The sequence below is a fragment of the Lampetra fluviatilis genome, chromosome 13 (assembly GCF_964198595.1).
Source record: "Lampetra fluviatilis chromosome 13, kcLamFluv1.1, whole genome shotgun sequence".
In the NCBI taxonomy this organism is placed as follows: Eukaryota; Metazoa; Chordata; class Hyperoartia; order Petromyzontiformes; family Petromyzontidae; genus Lampetra; species Lampetra fluviatilis.
In genome coordinates this window covers 8594781-8613828 of record NC_136287.1, presented here as the reverse complement: position 1 = coordinate 8613828, position 19048 = coordinate 8594781, and the positions used below count along the sequence as shown (strand labels likewise).

General features: G+C 44.3%; 1 protein-coding gene across 2 annotated transcripts in view; it reads left to right on the top strand.

Annotated features, from left to right (window-relative positions):
* LOC144935516 (ras-specific guanine nucleotide-releasing factor 2-like) overlaps positions 1-19048 on the top strand; it is a 76035-nt gene continuing 56987 nt past the window's right edge. For both annotated transcript variants that reach the window (XM_078862249.1, XM_078862250.1), the window contains exons 1-2: positions 1-837; positions 16962-17068. In XM_078862249.1, coding sequence (XP_078718375.1) covers positions 565-837; positions 16962-17068 — 380 coding nt within the window. In that variant the 5' untranslated portion in view covers positions 1-564. The remainder of the gene's footprint in view (positions 838-16961; positions 17069-19048) is intronic.

Genomic DNA, 19048 nt, shown 5'->3' with positions numbered 1-19048 from the left:
GCGCGTGGCGCACGTGCGCGTCTGTGCGAAGGGTCACTCGCAGTTGCCAAAGCGGAACACGACCCCATCCAACGGGAGCTTCACATTTATCGCAGCAACACTCTTTGTGTAGTGGCTTGAACGCGTGTACGCGCGCGCGCGTGTGCGTGCGTGTATAATAGAAACGTTCGCTTCGAGAGACAACGGAGTCTTCTATTCGGAAATGACGGCCACGAGGGGGAGGAGATCGGATTGATAGCTTCTTGCACTCTCACCAATTACACGGCACACGGTCCTTCGGCTCCCCACTGCAACAGGTCCTGGCTGCCTCATCTTCGATCGTCGTTGTGTCCAAAGCATCGTGCGTGAGCGCCACACGCGCGCGCACACACGCACGCGCGCGGGGGAGTGGAAGAGGCGCTGGCAGTGGATGTGAAGGAGGGAGGAGAAGGGAGGAGGTAGTGGTGGTGGTGGTGGTTGTTCGAGCCAACCGGGTCCCACCACCTTCGTTGGTCGGTGGGTGCCTCTCAATCTCAGCAGCCCAGACCGAGCAGGAATTGTAGGCAGAGTGAGGCAGCAGCGAGAATGCAGAAGGGACTGCGCTTCAACGAGTCGCACTGCCTGCACTTGGCTCTGCGTGCCCGGCGGGACGCGTGCAAGGTGGGCTACGTGCGCAAGCGCAGCGCCGAGACGAGCAGGTGGCACCTGCGCTGGATGGCCCTGTACGAAAACCTCCTCTTCTCGTTCGAGAGCGAGGCGAACGCGCGTCCCTCGGCTGTCCATCTGCTCGAGGGCTGCGCGTGCGAGCGGGTGTCCTCCCCCAAGCCCGGCGGCTCCCGTGACCTCCCGGAGAAGCAGGTGAGTGAGGGCGAGCATCATCGAATTGTATTATCGGTGTGTTTGTGTGTGTGTGTTGAACTTCGTTCTAACCGTACGTGGCCAACCGTGCTCATCGGAGGAGGTGCCCGGGGGTGGGGCGAGGACAACAAATAAAACACGACAAATCAGTTCTGAAGAAATTTTCAATCGGTATCATCATCATTATCACAATCTTCGCCCAGTGTCGATTAATACATAATAATGGTAGTAAAAATGGAATGCCCTAAAAATCCGTCCGGAAAAAAATAAGGCTATCAAGTATTGAACGTGATGTTTTTTTTTTATGTAAAACAACGATATACGATGACGGTTTAGCAGTTAAGAAAGATGAACACCTGAGTTTGGTCGACTTGAAACCTGATGCACCGTTCTGGCCTTCTTGATTCAGGCTCGGAACACAGTCGAACGTCTCCTATACGATGTGTACACCTGTAATGTTCTGTAAACAAAGATTTTAAGTACCAGGGCATGATCCGTGCCTGTATGCAAGTTTTAATTGGGGTTCTGTCATCATCTTTAGAGTTACACAAAACACGTAAACTACCAGGCCAGAGTTTGTTTGCTTTAACAAATACTGTTGGATAATGTTGGTCTGGAAAGCCCATAGGTCGATGGACTAAAACATCATTTTATTCATATGTGGAGACACGGAATGGAGTTCTGCTTATATTTAATTGTACTACTGCAAAGTCCTTTTTTCGATATGCAGTTTGATTCGCTAGTTGGTCTCTGTGATTTAAGCAATTTTGCAATATACCCCATACACAGATGAAACACGCATCACATTTGAATGTAAGTGATTTAAACTTCATACGATGTACAGATACAATTTGCATTTTAACTGTTGGTAAATATTCAGTGGATTTGTTTTGAGTTGCGTGATGTTGTTTCGACTTGTTTGCATGTGAGTTTGTCTCCCAGGCATCACCTGAAAAAATTTACCTTTGTTCGCGTAAATTAGCTCTCACCTGATGTACATAAAGTTGATGTAAGTGATGATGAACGCGCTCAGGTGCAAAGGACCTGGGGATTGCAAGCACTTTTAAACAAGCCAGCAAATGATGTAGAGCTGAGAGAAATGCACAATGGGGGTTCTCTCTCTCTGTGTGGTGCCAAACTGAAGATTTACACTTTGGCAGTTCTACTGAAACGTATTTAACTTGCAATAATTGTGCATCTATAATGTATAGTACTTGGGATATAGATCTCAGAATACCAAAAAAAGTTATAAAGAGAACATGTGCACAATAATGTCGATGTGCTCAATATCACAAATGTATTTATTATGCTTAATTACCTCACATCAAGGCGAATTATTAAAATACTGTAAATAGTTATGTAAGTTGACCATGTTTTTAAAATAGTGCATTGTTGACTCAATATGCACTTCTTGTTGACTCTAGACCGACCCAGCTTGGAGAGAGTGTTAATCCATGCGCACACACTAGGTATTTCACTTGTCCGTACAATATTTCCCAACTATTAGTTGTGGTCTTTCAATAGATCTCTAGCACATATATGGTATTTGAAAGTGCTGAGCAATGAAAATAAATGATGACCCTGCTGCCTCCCCATCCGCATGGGGTTATTTTAAAGGTCTTCCTTCTGCTGGTTAGTGATGGTGATTTCGCATGGCTTTAAGAGTAACTTGTAGATAATAATTTTCCTAGTGATTTAGCCATCCGATTGCTTTGAGAGTTGTTTAATTGCTGATAAACGCACCCACCGCATTCAAACGCATAATTGGGGCAGTGCAGACTTATATGATAGTGATTTGGTGTTGAAAGGTTTTTGTTTCTACTTTATCATTAGGCATCTGTATCTTCCATGATTTTGAAATTGTGGTTTAATTAGGGAAATATCCAGCACTGGTGTAAGATAACACTTGCCACTGATGTTAACCATGGTTGAGAATTGAACTCAGGACGCTGCGAGTTAGTAGCACAGTGCAAGCACCAATGTGAACACAACTCCAACCTATTGAAAAGGTGATTGCATTCATTCACGTGTATATTTTTGTTTCATTCTCTTTGTGTTGGCCTTGCAAAGCAATTGGTGCCACTGAACTTTTGCTAACCACGTGTGGTTCCGATTTCAATGGTTCATTGACGACACAAGAAGGGGGTCACACAGTCAATGGTGTGGTGGTTAGCGCAGTGTTGCTGTGTAGTGAACTGGTGACCTGAGTTTGATTCCCGGTCATGGGTAACATCTGTGACAGTGATATTTGAAACAGTCTGCCCCTCCCCCAACACCCATGCACCACCCTCAGCCACCACCCACCGACAACCTATCTGCGCTGTCAGCACGGTGAAGTAAGGTCAAACAACCCTCTACGACTGATGTGGAATGAGTCGGCCTTCCTGCAGAGCAGCAAATCATATCATAATCGAACAAACGTCGTATGGCTGGATTCTTGCCTAGATTCTTTAGATGTCGGACTCCCAAGTGGGGCGCCGCGGTGGCGAGATGTTAACTGTCTCCCCTGGTATTCAGGAGGTTGTGGGTTCGATCCCAAACCTGACGCCTGTATATTAGGAGTTTGCATGGTCTCTCTCTCTCTCCCCGTGGTCGTGTGGATTTTTCTCAGGGTCCTCCGGGTTTCCCCTCCATGTTTAAAATCAACATCACGCGTTTAGAGTATCTGGCTGCTCTAAATGTCCACGTGATGAGCCACTTCGTCGAGCTATCATGTGTGGACAGGCCGCTTCTGAAAAAAAAGCTACATAGCTCAAAAGTGGGTCTTACCTGGTGAAATTAAAACCAAATAGTTTATAGTTTAGGTCCTTGTGCCACGTGCTGATGTCACCTCGCACATCTGCGTGATGACATTGCTCGCATCCCACAGCGTTGAGTCGGATTCGTGCGCGCTGACGTCATGCCTCTTAACCACCCTTCCTCCCTCCATCCCGGCCGTGTATCCTCGGCAAACGCGACAGAGGAGAGAGACTTTGACTTTTATAATTGTATTACCTCCAGCGGCAATTGCGCTGGAGTATTTCCAATGTATCAGAATACCAGCCTTTATGGCAACAAAAATACCAGCCTTTATGGCAACAAAAAAACCAAGCACCGGCCCACACGCCGCACCGCGACTTGCAGCGTCAGCACCACTGTAGGGGTGTTATGGAGGGGCTGTATACAATGGGATCAGATGGGAAAGAAACACAGTGGGCGTGGCTATGTCGGTGCACGGGCAGGTGCTCCCAGCGACGTCCGCATCGGGCAGCCTGGGGGGCTGACTCGGAGCTGGGATCCCCCGGGGCCCCACCCCTCAGCGGGGGGTTTGGTATAAAAGGGGATGAGCCGGAGGGCTCGGGGAGATATGTTAAGCTAAACCAGTGAAGACCGAAGATCGTCCAGATAGAGCCCTGGACTCCCCTGGATCGCCGCCCTTATCAGGGCCGCACAGGACCGAGCCAGCGGCGTGGTCCCGAGAGCCAGAGCCGGTGCTCTTATCAGAGCTGGTCTGGGACTCCGGGTACCGTAAGCCCGACTTACCAGTGTCGGGCCAGATAGCCTCTCCTAGCCCGTTAGTGGAGGACTAGGAGGTAGGTTAGGCATAGCTAGCAAGTGTATCCCCAGCTAGCCGGGTGAGGGGGCCGATACCCCCTCCAGTGTTGTATGTCCGTGATTGTGCCAACTGACGCGGAATAAATACGTGTGCCTCCAACCCCGGCGTCCAAGAGTCCTCAACGATATTACACCACAATCACTGCACGCCATCCGCACAACATCGCCACCGCCCCAAAGCCAGTGTCTGATGCGTTCGTCAGTCCGGGCTCTGATGCCCCTTTGCCTGGCAAGGCACCCCCTGCACATCCACGCCCTCCTCCTCTGCTGGAGAGGGGGGGCAGCTTCAGAGGAGAGAGGATGGAGATTAGAATAAGGAGATAGAGGAGCAGAGATAGAGAACAGAGGCAGAGGGAGGGAGGTAAAGATAGATCGAGGAGCGAGGAAGAGATGGAGAGGAACGGAGAGGAGAGGGGCAGGGGCAGGGAGAGTGAAAGGGTCGTGAAACGGAGAGGAAAGAGAGAGAGAGAGAGCAAAACGGAAAGAGGAGAGCGAGAGAATCCGACAAGCAGTGGGAGGGAGGATTTGAGAGAAGCAAGAGAGATTGAGACAATTCTAGATTTGAAGCTTTCGTGACTGCAAGGATTCATATTCTTAGGTTTTTTCGGTAAAGTCACGTAGGTTAAAAATTAAAATTAATGAAAGTAAAATAAAATAAAAATAAAAATCACGACGTTTCGATTGCAACACAAGCAATCGTCATCAGGTAAATGAAATAGCAACAAAAAATTCTAACCAGAAAAACTATAGACAGACATATAAGCAGACAGATATCACCAAGATACACGTGACTTTACCGAAAAAACCTAAGAAGATTGAGACAGTAAAGGGAGAGGCGGGAATAAGGAGATCGAGGGTAAGAGGTGAGAGAGAGAGAGAAACAGGGACAGAGATAGGGGGGGTAAGTGGGTGGGATGCAGTGGAGGGAGGAGAGGAATGTATAGAGGAGAGATAGAAAGAGGGGGCAGAGGAAGAGAGAAACGGACAAAGCGAGAAAGCGACGTTAATTGGGACATACAGTACAGAGAAGGCAAGAGAGGTGAAAAGAGACAGAAGCTCTATATATGATTACAAGTTTTGCTGGCTGTCTGGCTTGGAGGGGACGTGTGGGCTGCTTGTTTTTTTGTATCTCCTGGCTAAGCAGCAGCATCACACCTGGGCATGCACCTGTTGCTTGGAGCAGTGGGATGAAGAGGCAAGCTGTGCCTGCAGTATGTTCAGCATTTTGACGTAGCTTCCACCTACGCATAGACAGTGCTGAATTCATTTCCATTGCATTACATGTATGCACAGCACTCCTAATTATTAAAATCAAAGAGAATGCAAGATTTGTTGATGCTATTATTACAGTGCTTAGTAATTATTTATGCTGTAGATATAAAAGCTGCAAGCACTGGTAGGCAGGTCGATGGTATGTGAAATGTATTAAATCTCACGCAGCTCCACATATTAAAGGGTGAATTCGAGGTCAGCGCAAGGAGACAATGCCGTTTGAGATCTCGAGGCAGCTGTAATACGGGCTCGGCAAGCCTTGCAGCTGCGTGCAGCATTTCCAAGTGCAACTTAAAGAATGCACATTTTTTTTATCCTACGGTTAGCTATGAACATGAAAAATCAGTGACATGTTTCTACTGGATGCACAAAAAGTTGCGTGTGTGGGTTTTTTTCCCAACATGAAAACTAAAATATTAGTGTTTTTTTTAGAAACATGCAGTGTCCGTTGGGGGAGTGGAGATTTCAATCGGATTTACAGCTTGTAACCAGTCCGTGACATTATGCGTGCGAAAATGTCTTTCAGTAGTATTGCGTGTAACGTTCGTCGATGTTTGACATTGAGCATGTTTTACAAACCATTGTTACAGCCATGAATAAATAATGCCGTGCCAGAAATGCGTAACGATATACGCGCTGGCAGACATTTTCTGCACGAATTTAACAAGACCCCAGGCAAATATTGTTTCCAACGTTAGTCTAATAAATATTGCTCTGTGCACATAAAAGTACTGAACGATACCTTAAAGGCATTTCATACGAAGTGGGGGGGGGGGAGTCAGAGATAAACTGATTTTAAATGTACAATCATGCCCCTCTAAGAGAGATTACGAACATCAATACATGATGTAGAACCTCAATGCAATGTACACCACTTTCGTTGCATACATCAGCGTGCGTATTCCATTAGGCTTACTTTGTTTCCATAAGCCAGTAACATTAATTTTCTTTCAATATTAATATTCCGAAGTCTTAATGAAAATTACACCCCTGACGTAAAACATTATTTGAATGTTATAATTTTCGTAAAGCTGAGATGGCATCCGAGCACGGTTTGCGGTGAAGTGGGTTACTTTAGAATGCACTATTCATATTCACGCATACGCGTATTCAAGCATGGCTGGCTGATGAGACACTGTATGTCGAAACCCATGAAGAGTTTGCTTGTCTTCGACAATGCCGCCGCAATTACGCACTCCCAGTAGGCCGTGCAGCTCACGGGTTGTGTAGAAACACTTTTTGTTAAAGTTGACAGAGATACATCCCTGCTTATTTATTTTATCAACAACTCATAGGCACACGAGAACACGCTCTCTAAAGCATCGTAAAATCCCCGTCTATTTTCTTTATACCCTTGACTGGTAGACGTGTCCACGCAACATAGAGCATCACTTTCTTGAGTTGCATGTGCCAAACATGACCTCATGCTGTGGGAATGCTCTTAAGAAAGGGCCGAGTTGAATAGTCAACTTGGAAAGTTTTGGATTGCTAGTTATAGCGCTCAGCTATTGTTTTTTTTTTAAATAGGATAGGCTACTGCTGCTAGTTGTAACTTTTGTACTTTGATATGCAATATTTAATGAAGACAATTCTCAACCCACTGCTGTGGTGAACATTGGCAAAGCCACAGTTTGGCCAAATTGTAAAAGTAGGGTGCATAGACACGTGGATGGGTCCAGGCGTATCTACTCAATAAATAACCGGGCTGTATTCGAATTATATCTCTTGAGGAATTGGCAAGGAATGAAGATGAAACACAAACGGCAAGGGTACACAGCTGCTGCGTCGGCTCTAGCGCTTGTGCCGTATATCTCGCAGATGTGTTGACAGGTTGCTCCGCGCGTTGCTCAGCACGATGTCCCACATTCACCTCGGTTCCTGATGTGAAGCAACCACAGTGCAGCAGAGGCTGAGATTAAGGAATTGTGTCAAGCGCCAACGACTTGCTGTCCCATCTTGTATTTCACACCGTTAAAATGTACCCGCATGGTTTAATATTTACGTGGGTTTTTTTTTATTTAGGGCCCTTTTATAACATATGCTACAGGCCCCGCACTAGCTTAATCTGGCACTTGCGATGTCGTAGCTTTGATTGAAAACAACAACAACAATGTCAATGCACTGCTGTATGCATGAAGGCCTCCAGGTGCTGTGTCGGTTCGGGGGATTATTTGACCATGCTTCACCATGCTTCTAGATTTGAAGCTTTCGTGACTGCAAGGATTCATATTTTTGGGGTTTTTCGGTAAAGTCACGTAGGTAAAAAATGTAAATTAATAAAATAATACATTTTTTTAACATATTCTTTTTATTTTATTTAACTTTTATTAATTGCATTTTTTTACCTACGTGACTTTACCGAAAAAGCCCAAGAATATACTTCACCATGCTGCATGTTCAGGGCGGGTTGGTGATGTGGGAGTCCAGGACAGACTCAGATATGACTTCGGAACTGGCGTTAGCCATGGCCCAAATTCTAAAGCAGGTCGTCAGATTCACAGCGGAGTGCGTGAACCACTGCGCCCCCCCCCTCCCTTCCCAGCTGCAATGTAGGCGACACTTCTTTGCAATGTGGTATTTTTTTTCCTGTAACAACTAAGAGTGTACCATTGTAGCGCAACCCATATCGGCATGGACCAATGTAACACTCGAGTGTTTGGGCAAGTCGAAACCTGCAGAGTGTATTTGCTGGAATGCTTGTGTGTTTCAACGCACTTTCCACACTTGTCCTTTATTTCATTTTTTTTTCTCCCAAAACCATGTTGGGCTTTGAACTTTCCTTCAAACATTTTCCCTCCACTCTCCCAGAAAATGACGCGATGACATGAGATTGTACAGCTGTCTTGGCGCACCCTGCACACATGTGAACCCGATAAAATAAACAGAGCAATGAGTGACCAAAGGCATAGAGAAGTGAAGACGTTCACCAGTGTTCCAAAAGTGCATGGGAAATATTGCCGTGATCTGACGTGCAGCCGTATTGAACTAATTCGTATAGTATAGCCAATACGCGTGCAGTGCAACGTCTTACTTTGGCAGACCACTGATATTATTCCTCACGCAAGCTCATAATTGTTGTTGCTAGGCAGTGTTAATTATCACCCTCGCCCCCCTCCACCCCCACCCCTAATATTAAGAGGTCAATCAATCAGTGATCTCAGTAATTGTTTTAATATATTCACATATAGGCAATTATACATTTTAATCTCCCTCGTCGCTGTCTCTAATAACCTTTCTAAATTATATTTGTCTGCACCTTCATTCAGACGCGTTCATTTAATCCCATCACAGTCCGTGATACTTTTGGTCTTTAATCGGTCTTCATTGTGATCGTTATCACGATTGATGGGGTGGGTTCATCCACTCGTAGTCACTGTTGACAACAACAAAATCACTTTTGTTCTTACAATTTTTCGCCACTTGTTTTGCAAACAAGCTGAACGCTGCTGATAGGTGTATAATCAGTCCCACCCCCTCCCCGCCCCCATTGAAAGTGAATAAATTGTCACAATTCAGGGCCTATTTTAAACGCAATATATAAACAAAAGTTTAACATGATATATTCGGCAGGCACTATTGGCTGGAGGAGGTCATGTGAACCTATTACATGTATCATACACAAATAAGTAATACAACCTGCACACGTGCTTTGATGCATGAATCGAGTCTTAGAATCGATATTAATCGATGTATTGTTGCACACCCATTCGCTGCCCCTCCTAATATTTCTCTCCTGCTGCCTGTTCATTTGGGGTGCTTTTTATATTGTACGAGACTGGAGCTGCGTTCAGTGCTAATCCGCACATTTTTCAGTCTTAAATGCTAAGATAGTTTAATTATCATTGGGTGAGAGGCTGAAAATAATGGTAAATGTTATATATGCTGGCACTCCATTCATTTCTCCTGCTTTTGAATAATACATGACTTTGTGACAAAAAAATTTAGATATATTTACAAGCAGCACAATGCTTAATGTGAGGAAAAGGTTTTAATGTTAATGTAGTCGTCAATTGAGACATGATATATCAGTAATTAAATGCAATTTATTGTGAAACATGTGATTATGCTTGTGTGTGTGTCTGAAATTATATTGCAAAATGCCTTACAGCGCATTTCATCTTTAGAGTGTAGTCAGCCGTTTTAGGCGACGTTCTATCATCAAAGACGGGAGAGAGTAGGGGGGGGGGTAGACGGTGGGGAAGGAAACGACAGTGATAAACTAAGACATCGGGAGGAAATAGGTGGATTCATCTTCTAGCTGACCATGAAATAACCATTACCTCTGATTCTCTCAAGTTGAGAGAAATGGGCAATGTGGGAGCGGGTTAGAATCGTCGCGATCGACTTTAATTACAGTAGATTGTCAAACAGAGAAAGGAAAACAATCTAAGTGTTAGAATATATTCGTATCTTACAGCGCAACTTGTACTTACTGCGGCAGTACATATACTCAATTTTACGGCACAACTCGGTTAATAAATGTTTCAAATACAGTCGTATCTCGATAACCTTTTAATCAAGCAGAAACTACACTCTGCTTCATGATTTTTCTAAACTAACAGACTGAAAAACTATCTAAAAAGTAATTGTACAAAGTGACTTGCTGTTGACTAAATCGAGGTGGCTTGTATCTCAGTAAAACCCTTACATGCTCAATAAAAAAAGCAAACAAAAGGAGATATGCCTCATTTCCGAAAGGCTTGGAAAAATTTGGTAGAATATTCAAATAAATAATGCCACTCGTGCACGTCTGTATACACAACCCATTGGTTGGATGGCCTTCTGGGAGTGCATCTTATCAGCAGCATTGGTGCAAGACAAGCAAATCCTGGACTGGTTGCAACACACAATATTAGATTGCAAATAACTGAGAAGGGAAACCTGTCTGCCCCTCATTGTACACTGCCAGTAAGCAAATGCGCCTCATAAGAGTTGCTGTGAACACTGCAGGGCAACATTGCAATACACAATATCCTGTCTCTCTTCTCAATCGCATTCTTAATGAAGTGTTGGCACCCAACCCCGATGTCCGTCTTGCTAACCCACACAAGTCTTCTTATTCTAATGCATGCCGGGAAAAGAGTATAAAGGGATGTCCAGTTTGGCGATCCACACAATGACTCCCAAAGATGCAAAGCGGAGAAAATGAGGCGCCTCTCGCCAGCAGAGCGGGTCGGGTCGATCCGATCCGTTCCACGGTCTGTGACTCGTGGCCACAATCGTGGGAAGGGGGGGGGTCATCGCTCATTTTCCACTCGTGAAGCTGGTGGCCGCATCAGCCGTGTTTCCCGCTTGGATTCGGTTCAGTGCCATCCACTGTCCCCAACGGGGTGAGACGGGGGGGGTGTCGAAGCCAGAGACCTCTGCCGTTGAGTCGGTGACGAAGCGCCGGTTATTTATGTTGCTTGCATCACCCGGCTCCGTCCATCTGGGTAATGGGTCCCGGTGCCAGCTGCGCGGATATTTGCCGCTGTTCCTCACAGTGGCCGGCGTTATTGTGAGCGGGTTCAGGTATTCGTGAATTGGAGGTCAGGGTTGCTGTTTGTTTATTTGTTCCATCTCACCGTAGCACAGCGGTGTCTCGGTGATTGACGGGCAGCATAATGTGGCACAGCAAAGGGGGCCCACTCAGTTCGAGTGGACTTGAATAAACAAGATATTATGGTCCTGACGAATGTCGGTGTGCATGCTGGTTCAGCAATGAATGTGCACGGGGCAGTTTAAAGTAGAGAATGATGCTAGCAGTATGATTATGCTAGTTTGAAATTACTGGCGAAACATCGTACTCAGATTGTAAATGATGTGGATTTGCTCTCCAACGCATCAGTGTGCTGTACTAGTGTAGAGGAGTAGAGGAGAGTGGTGGCGTCGTGTGCGCTGTCCGGTGCGGTGACATCACGGGACGTGGGGTCGCACGCGCTGGGCAGTGCACGTGACGTCACGCCTCCTAGGGTATTTAAGGGAGACCCCGTGACGTAAGCGGGGTCACTGGAGGAACGGGGATAGTAAACAGGGTGAAGAGGGAACCAGGGATAGTGAGAGGGATCCAATAGGGAGTCTGGGGAGAAGCCGGTGGTAGCCATAGAGGTGCTTCTCTCTCCGGTCGGTGGAGTCGGCAGACTCCACGATCCGACACGAGAGAGAGAGACCGGAGCTAGCCGGCTGGGACCGGACTCAGAGTATGACCCCTAGCCCCTGGGAGTTGTGTACCCTGTGAAGTAGTGATACGTGTTAATAAACCCTGGGCGGAAGCCCCTAACTCACCTCCGTCTCCGAGTACGTCCGTCGGAACTACTCAACACTAGTAACGAATTGGTATGTTCTGTTTATGTGACAAATCTTACTAATTGGCTGTGTCGGGTGGTGGCGGATTTAACGACACAGTCATATTTACGCAATCTATCCCCAAAAACCTGCATTATGGATGATATTGGTCGCAAAATCCTACGAGTTAAACTAAAGTAGAGAATAACTGTTCACCAAATAGTTAAAAGTGGCACAGATTTTCACTTACATAAAGTTCAAATTTTATATGACTGTGCCTCACCTCAAACTCGTGGAGTTAATCTTAGATTGCCTAATGTTTTCCGAATGAGTAAAACAACCCACTGGTCTCACTATCTGCTGCCACCACAGGTTAGCAAATACTATGTTAAGACCACTAGTGATCAGGTTAAGCTGAATTGATGTAAAATGTGTGACGTAGGCCCTTGGTCTAAAAATGTTCGACTTGAAAATTACCCTTTTCACTAAGAAGTCCATAGCGTTCCCATGGGGTTCTTCTTGCCTTTGACTGCACCAATTCATAAACTCAAAATACTTCAAAACGAGAGCGAGGATCCTGAGCATTAATGTGTTATGCAATGCTATTGTATTCTAGTGCTTTTATATAAATGTAAAATAGAGCCTCTGGGACACATACACTGTATACCAGGGTTTCACAGATAGATAAAATGGCGCAGCAGCGTAATAAAATAACGTGAGGCTGAGACTGCCAAAATTAAACATGATGTATGCAAAAGCGCGAATTTAAACTTACACGTTCTTATCATGACTGCTCTATGCATTCGGGTTAGTGTTTAAGTATTCCCGATGACCGTTTGTGAGTATGAATTTGACGTGTGAATATCCACCAGCTGTTTATTTTACATTCGATAATATACATATATTTAATGTAAACAGTTTAAGCAAAGTGTTTGAAAATAAAGCTGACTCGAGGGTTGTAATTTTTTTTTTTAAGTTGAAATTTATTTTATTTGGTTTTACACAAATAAACAAGTGGAATTTGTTGAGAAATCTCGTTCAATTTTCTAGTGTACAAAGGTACACTAACAACACAATCCAGTAATAATCATTAAGAATAATATATGAAATGCATTTATGTTGCCGTACAGAATGGTCCATTTATAGATACCACATCGATGTCTAATTGCCACACATGCTTTCGTCTCAATAGATGAACGAATATCGTGAAATTGATGGCTCCACGTGTTAGAGAGGAGCGTGTTAAAACCTTTAATAAGTGCATTGAGATCGGTGGGAGCCACGTAGAGGCATTTATATAAAATGCTGTTTTCTCTATCGTGTCTGCCCATCATTAAAAATGCTAGAGTGGGGCGTCTATAAATGGATCACCATTAATATCGTTTTGCCGAACATCACTGACATAATTTGATGGTATCAGTGTACGCTCATTAGACTTAAAGGGTATGGACACTTTAATGGAACGTTATTACGTATCTTGCTTTTTTTGTCTATAATACTGAATCATAATTTAAAATAAAATAAAAAAAAACCTCTGAAAAACTGCATCAATTTAAAACCACCGTTCCAATGAAGCCGGAGGGAGTCTGCGCCGAGTGAAACGTGAAAAGAGACGACGACGATTGCTGCGGCTCATTCCGTGTGCAATCTCGCGCGCGTGATTTCTTTTACTCTCGGTCAAGTGTGAAAGCAGAAGACGTTATAACCACAACGCATGCGTGCATTACACTTATTTAATGGGGGGGGTGGGGGGAGGTCTTCTCGACGCTTTAGTATCATCGTTATTCTTCACGTTGGGGGAGGGGTGTGGGGTGGTGGTGTTGCTGTGAACGCTGCGAGCTGTGGTCGACTACCCTTCCCCACCCACCCAGCCTGGCCGTAGCTCACGTCACGTGGGTGAGAGACACACACCGTGTCAACCAACACACGGTTCACCCGTATATTTGTGCAGGGAAATTGAGTTTTCAGGTCTATACGGCGTTACAGCCGCTTAAATACGGGCGCAGGAACATGTTTTTGTCTATTTGTTTGTGTTTATCCCTTGTGATGGGACTTTGTAGGATGAACGTTGAGATAAGTGACCTATAAGATCTGAATTAGTCTGTAATAAGTTAGGCACTGATAAGGGGTTGACAGGTATGGAGCCATCTGAGGCGGTCTTCGTTTACCAACCCGCACTGACCCAGAAAGGTGAAGTATGTTCATACAACTCCCATGATTGACATGGCATCTTATCTACACGAATGATAAATTGTACATTAGTATTAGCTGATTGGGAAAAAGGGATGGGGTTTGAGTGTCAGGGAGGGGAAGGGATGGGAAGGGATGGCAAAAAATAATAATAAAACAATAAAATTCTCACGACCTTTCGATTGCAACACAAGCAATCATCATCAGGTGTGAAAACCACGGGAAGAAAATTGTATTGTTTTATTTTTATTATTTTATTATTTCCCTTCTACGTGCTCTTATTATAGTTTTAAATTGCATTCATACATTATTCTTTTATATACGTGAGACATTGCTCAGATCGCTCATTACGAACGTATTCTGACAGACAAGACAGACAATACTTAGGCAGGGTCCTCCGTTTCACCCGCACAACAATCTCCCTATATCGTTTGGGTCTTTCGGTAAAGTCACGTAGATAGGTTCAAAGAAAATCACACAAAAAACTACAACGTTTCGATCGCAACACAAGCGGTCGTCATCAGGAAAAGGGGGTTAGCTTCTAAAGGCAAACTGTTTATAAAGGTTTAAAATGGACATGGCCCAAATGTCAGCAGCATGGGTGGGGCAGCTGATGTTAATGTTAGTGATGGGCAGCGACCGCGATGGTGGTGGGTTTCCACCAATTGAAGGGCTGCCAGCTAAAAACATGTGCATGTTAATGTAAGATCGGTGAGCGGCCTCCACGGCGAGCGCGCTGAGGTGGTTATGTTAATGTGCGAGATTAGTATGTTAATGTACCGAAAAACCCAAAGAATATGAATTCCTGCAGTCACGAAAGATTTAAGTCAACAATCTCTCTCTCCACAACCGCTGTACTATCTGCTCTATCTAGGCTACTTACACACACACATATACATATCATCTATCCAGTGCCGGATTAAGCTAGTGCGGGGCCTGTAGCATATGTTATTAAGGGGCCCCAAATAAAAAAAACATAAATATTTAAACACCAATTTTTTACTTGCATAGTAAAGTAATTGCATTTTTAATTGGCTATACAGTCAGATAATACGACAAATCGTTAGCCTTAAACACCCAGTTGTTCATAAAAGTTGCAGGCGGTATAGTACTATAGTAACAGAGCAAGTTTAGAATCACTGAACCGGAATTGATAGCTTGAAAGCATTTAGCGCAGGGGCCCTTGAAAGTGCGGGGCCCGTAGCATATGTAGCTCTTTTGCTCCTAGGATAATCCGGCACTGCTTCTATCCACACTTATACAGCCCTGATTGTCACGTGCGTTCTTATGCAGTGTGTGCCTTCATGTACAACAACAACAAATGCACTATTCTTAGGTTTTTTCGGTAAAGTCACGTAGGTAAAACATCAAAATTAATAAAAAATAAAATAAAAATCACGACGTTTCGGAGGCAACACAAGTCTCCGTCATCAGGTGGGACCGTCACAGCCAGATTAGCTGCATCAAGTGAGGCAATGATTCAAGATGTAATCCCTTAAAAGCAAGTTGAGGGGGGAGGAGAGGGGGGGGGGAGCTCATCAGAATGTGGTAGCCAATGAATGGAACGTATCGGGAGGGAGGGGGGTGGGGCTCAATGCCGTCTTTGAGCCCCGCCCCCCTCTTTCCCGATACGTTCCATTCATTGGCTACCACATTCTGATGAGCTCCCCCCCCCCAACTTGCTTTTAAGGGATTACATCTTGAATCATTGCCTCACTTGATGCAGCTAATCTGGCTGTGACGGTCCCACCTGATGACGGAGACTTGTGTTGCCTCCGAAACGTCGTGATTTTTTATTTTATTTTATTTTTATTAATTTTGATGTTTTACCTACGTGACTTTACCGATAAAACCTAAGAATATGAATCCTTGCAGTCACGAAAGCTTCAAATCTAGAACAAATGCACTCTGTTACACGTATACATTGGGGTTCTGTTTAAAGGTGGAAAACTCCACCTGGGATCATCTCGCACCTCAGACTTCGTCACCAATTTAAAGGCGCTCTGCGTGCAAGGGCCTGGAGGTTGTGCATCACTCGCAGCCGCCCATGGTTTATGAATGTCATTGCAAGCACCAATTATTGTCAGAATCCTCACCGTCTGCTTCTCCAATGCATTTGCCAAAACCACTCACTGGGTTTTTTAATGAGAAAAAAAGTTAAAATTACGTGCTGTTATGGTTCTGCACATTGGACTTGCAATGTAGAGGTAGCTCGATCGATTCTATCTCCTATGATGACAGCTGAAATAATGTTGCAGGTTTATTAAATCCCCCTCCCTCTATCTACCCAGCAGTCAATGAGAACACCAATTCTACAGGAATGTATCAATATTTATCATAACATCAAATATATTCTATATAAAGTGTAATCATTGCCCCCAATATACTGAAATGTTCCTTTGGCAGTAACCAGACAAATATATTTACTAAATTAGTTGATATTCATAACTTTGCCACTGGTTACAGAAAATTGTTGATAGCTTCGGCAGGTCTTCATTCAACAATGGCTTGATTATGGCCGATGATGATGATGACAGCGGTATGTAAAAAATCTATTGAATTACGGTTTTTTTTTCTCGATATGCCTCGGGGCTCTAACGTTGATGTACGTTGTGTTTCTCTCTCATGATGTTTGCCCGCTCATAGTATTACTTCACAGTGCACTTCGGGCACGATGGGCAGAGGGCTCTGGAGCGGTATGTAAAAAATCTACTGAATGACGGGTTTTTTTCTCTCGATATGCCTAGGGGCTCTAACGTTGATGTACGTTGTATTTCTCTCTCATGATGTTTGCCCGCTCGCAGTATTACTTCACAGTGCACTTCGGGCACGATGGGCAGAGGGCTCTGGAGCTGTCTACAGAGGACGAAGCAGACTGTGAAGCTTGGGTCTCTGCCATCTCTCAGTGCAAGTGAGTGCTCAAGCCACGCGAGTTTCTGGGGTGTGCAAAGTAGAGCAGCCTTATTGTATTCCAGAAGAATGTGTCCATCCATTGCCGAGTCCTCACACACACACATTCAGTAATCACAAGAGAAGAATATGTTTTTTGTTTAGAGCTTATGTTTATATATATGTAAAGGTGCAGCCCTGCAATTTCTTGCTCAAACCACTGATGGTTGGGTGCTTCTAAATTGCCACACGCAAAAAACAATAACAATGAAGATTTAGTTAACTGGATTTCATATTGTCCGAGCAGCGTGTGTGTTATAAATTCGACAAGTCACTTTTACAACGAAATTAATTCTTCCTCGTTGAGCCTCGATCTGAATTGATTTTGCTGTCGTTTTTGATTTTGAAGTGAAACAACTCAGGCAACAAATGATTTGCTGCTCAGAAGGGCAAGGTGTTAAATGTTTACTGTATTTATATGATGCCTTTGGCATTTGTTAGAATTATGAAATGACTAAAATTCGAAACATAACATTTCTGGCAAAATATTCAGGAGAAAGAATGATTGGTGTTTGGGGGCTCTTCCTGCATGGAAACTTAGAGCTGTCTGTGCCCTGCCCCCGCGAGGCATCAGTATGACATGTGGTTTGTGAGCAAGTGGATTAGACTTGAATTGTATTTAATTTTAAAGTAAGTAGCGAGATAAGCCAAGGGTTTCAATGCGCTCCTTGACACGTCATGCCTCTCCACTTTCCACGAGAACAAATTCTGTGATGTAGATTAATTTCAGTATGACTGTTTGCATTCACACCGAGGGACCGGGCCATGAAAAGGTAAAATTACATTTTACAATATTACACTCACTACATTCATCATAAAACATTTTCAACAAGCCATCTGTTATGTAACCACACCAGAGACGATGGCACAGAAACTATACTATCCAAAACAATAGCACAGTATTAAACGTTAGACTTCACTCGGCACATCGCTTTAGTGTGCATTGAATTTGGTAGTTTGTTGAGTAAAATAGCTTAAGCTTTCATGTAGAACTGAAAATGCAAGCCCCATGCGGCACGAATCTATCACCGCGCTGTACCTCCATGTGGCATGTTGACTACTCGGATTAATTTCACATGCGAGCACATAATGATGAAGAGGTCGTGGATAGACATTATCTCACCAGGGGATGAAGCTGTAAAATTTCGCTTTGTGATTTCTGACCTGTAATATACGAAGGACAATTTTTGCCAATTGTGGATTCTCTCTCTTCGTCTTCTATCTTCTGTTTTTAGAACCATATGAAGGCGTATTCATAACTTGTGTAAATATTTGTCAATTTGTTGAATAAAATAGTTTAACATTTATAACATTGTTTAATGTCAATGAAGGTTGTTAAAAATGTGTATTTGTTAGCTGGTCGGATTGCTCGGGGTCAAAGCACTGAGCTGAACTCCTGGGGATGGATCTGGGTTCAGTCGCCGGTGGCTTCAACTGGAATTTCAACTGTACCAAGTTCACAGTCTCTGCCCTGCCACAAATGGCTACACCAAACAAAGTGCATCATATTGTATTTGCTTTGCACTTTATTTGGCTCATTACAGTTTTGACTGACGTGATATGAGCAGGTCACACAAGAGGTTATAGCCCCACCCCCCCCGTGTGCGTGTAAAGGAGCCGACTGAAGGGACTTGAAAAGACACAGGTCTCTGATATAATCTTTCGTGGATGTTCTCCGACACAGGATGGTGCAATACTAGCTGCCACATGTTCAATTGGAGTTTGTCTTCATCTCATGCCACGAAACCGATAGGAGATACGAAATATAGCTGGTGGAGAAATGTGCCTTGATGGGGGGTGGGGAAGAAGTCTGGCTGCTAATAGAGGTCTGGAATAGTGATTTCTATATATTTACTTTAGTGCTGTGTAATTCAGAGTGACTTGATTAGCGGTATGAGATGTCCCTACCCACCCACGTTACTGGTTAAATGCGTTCAACCGT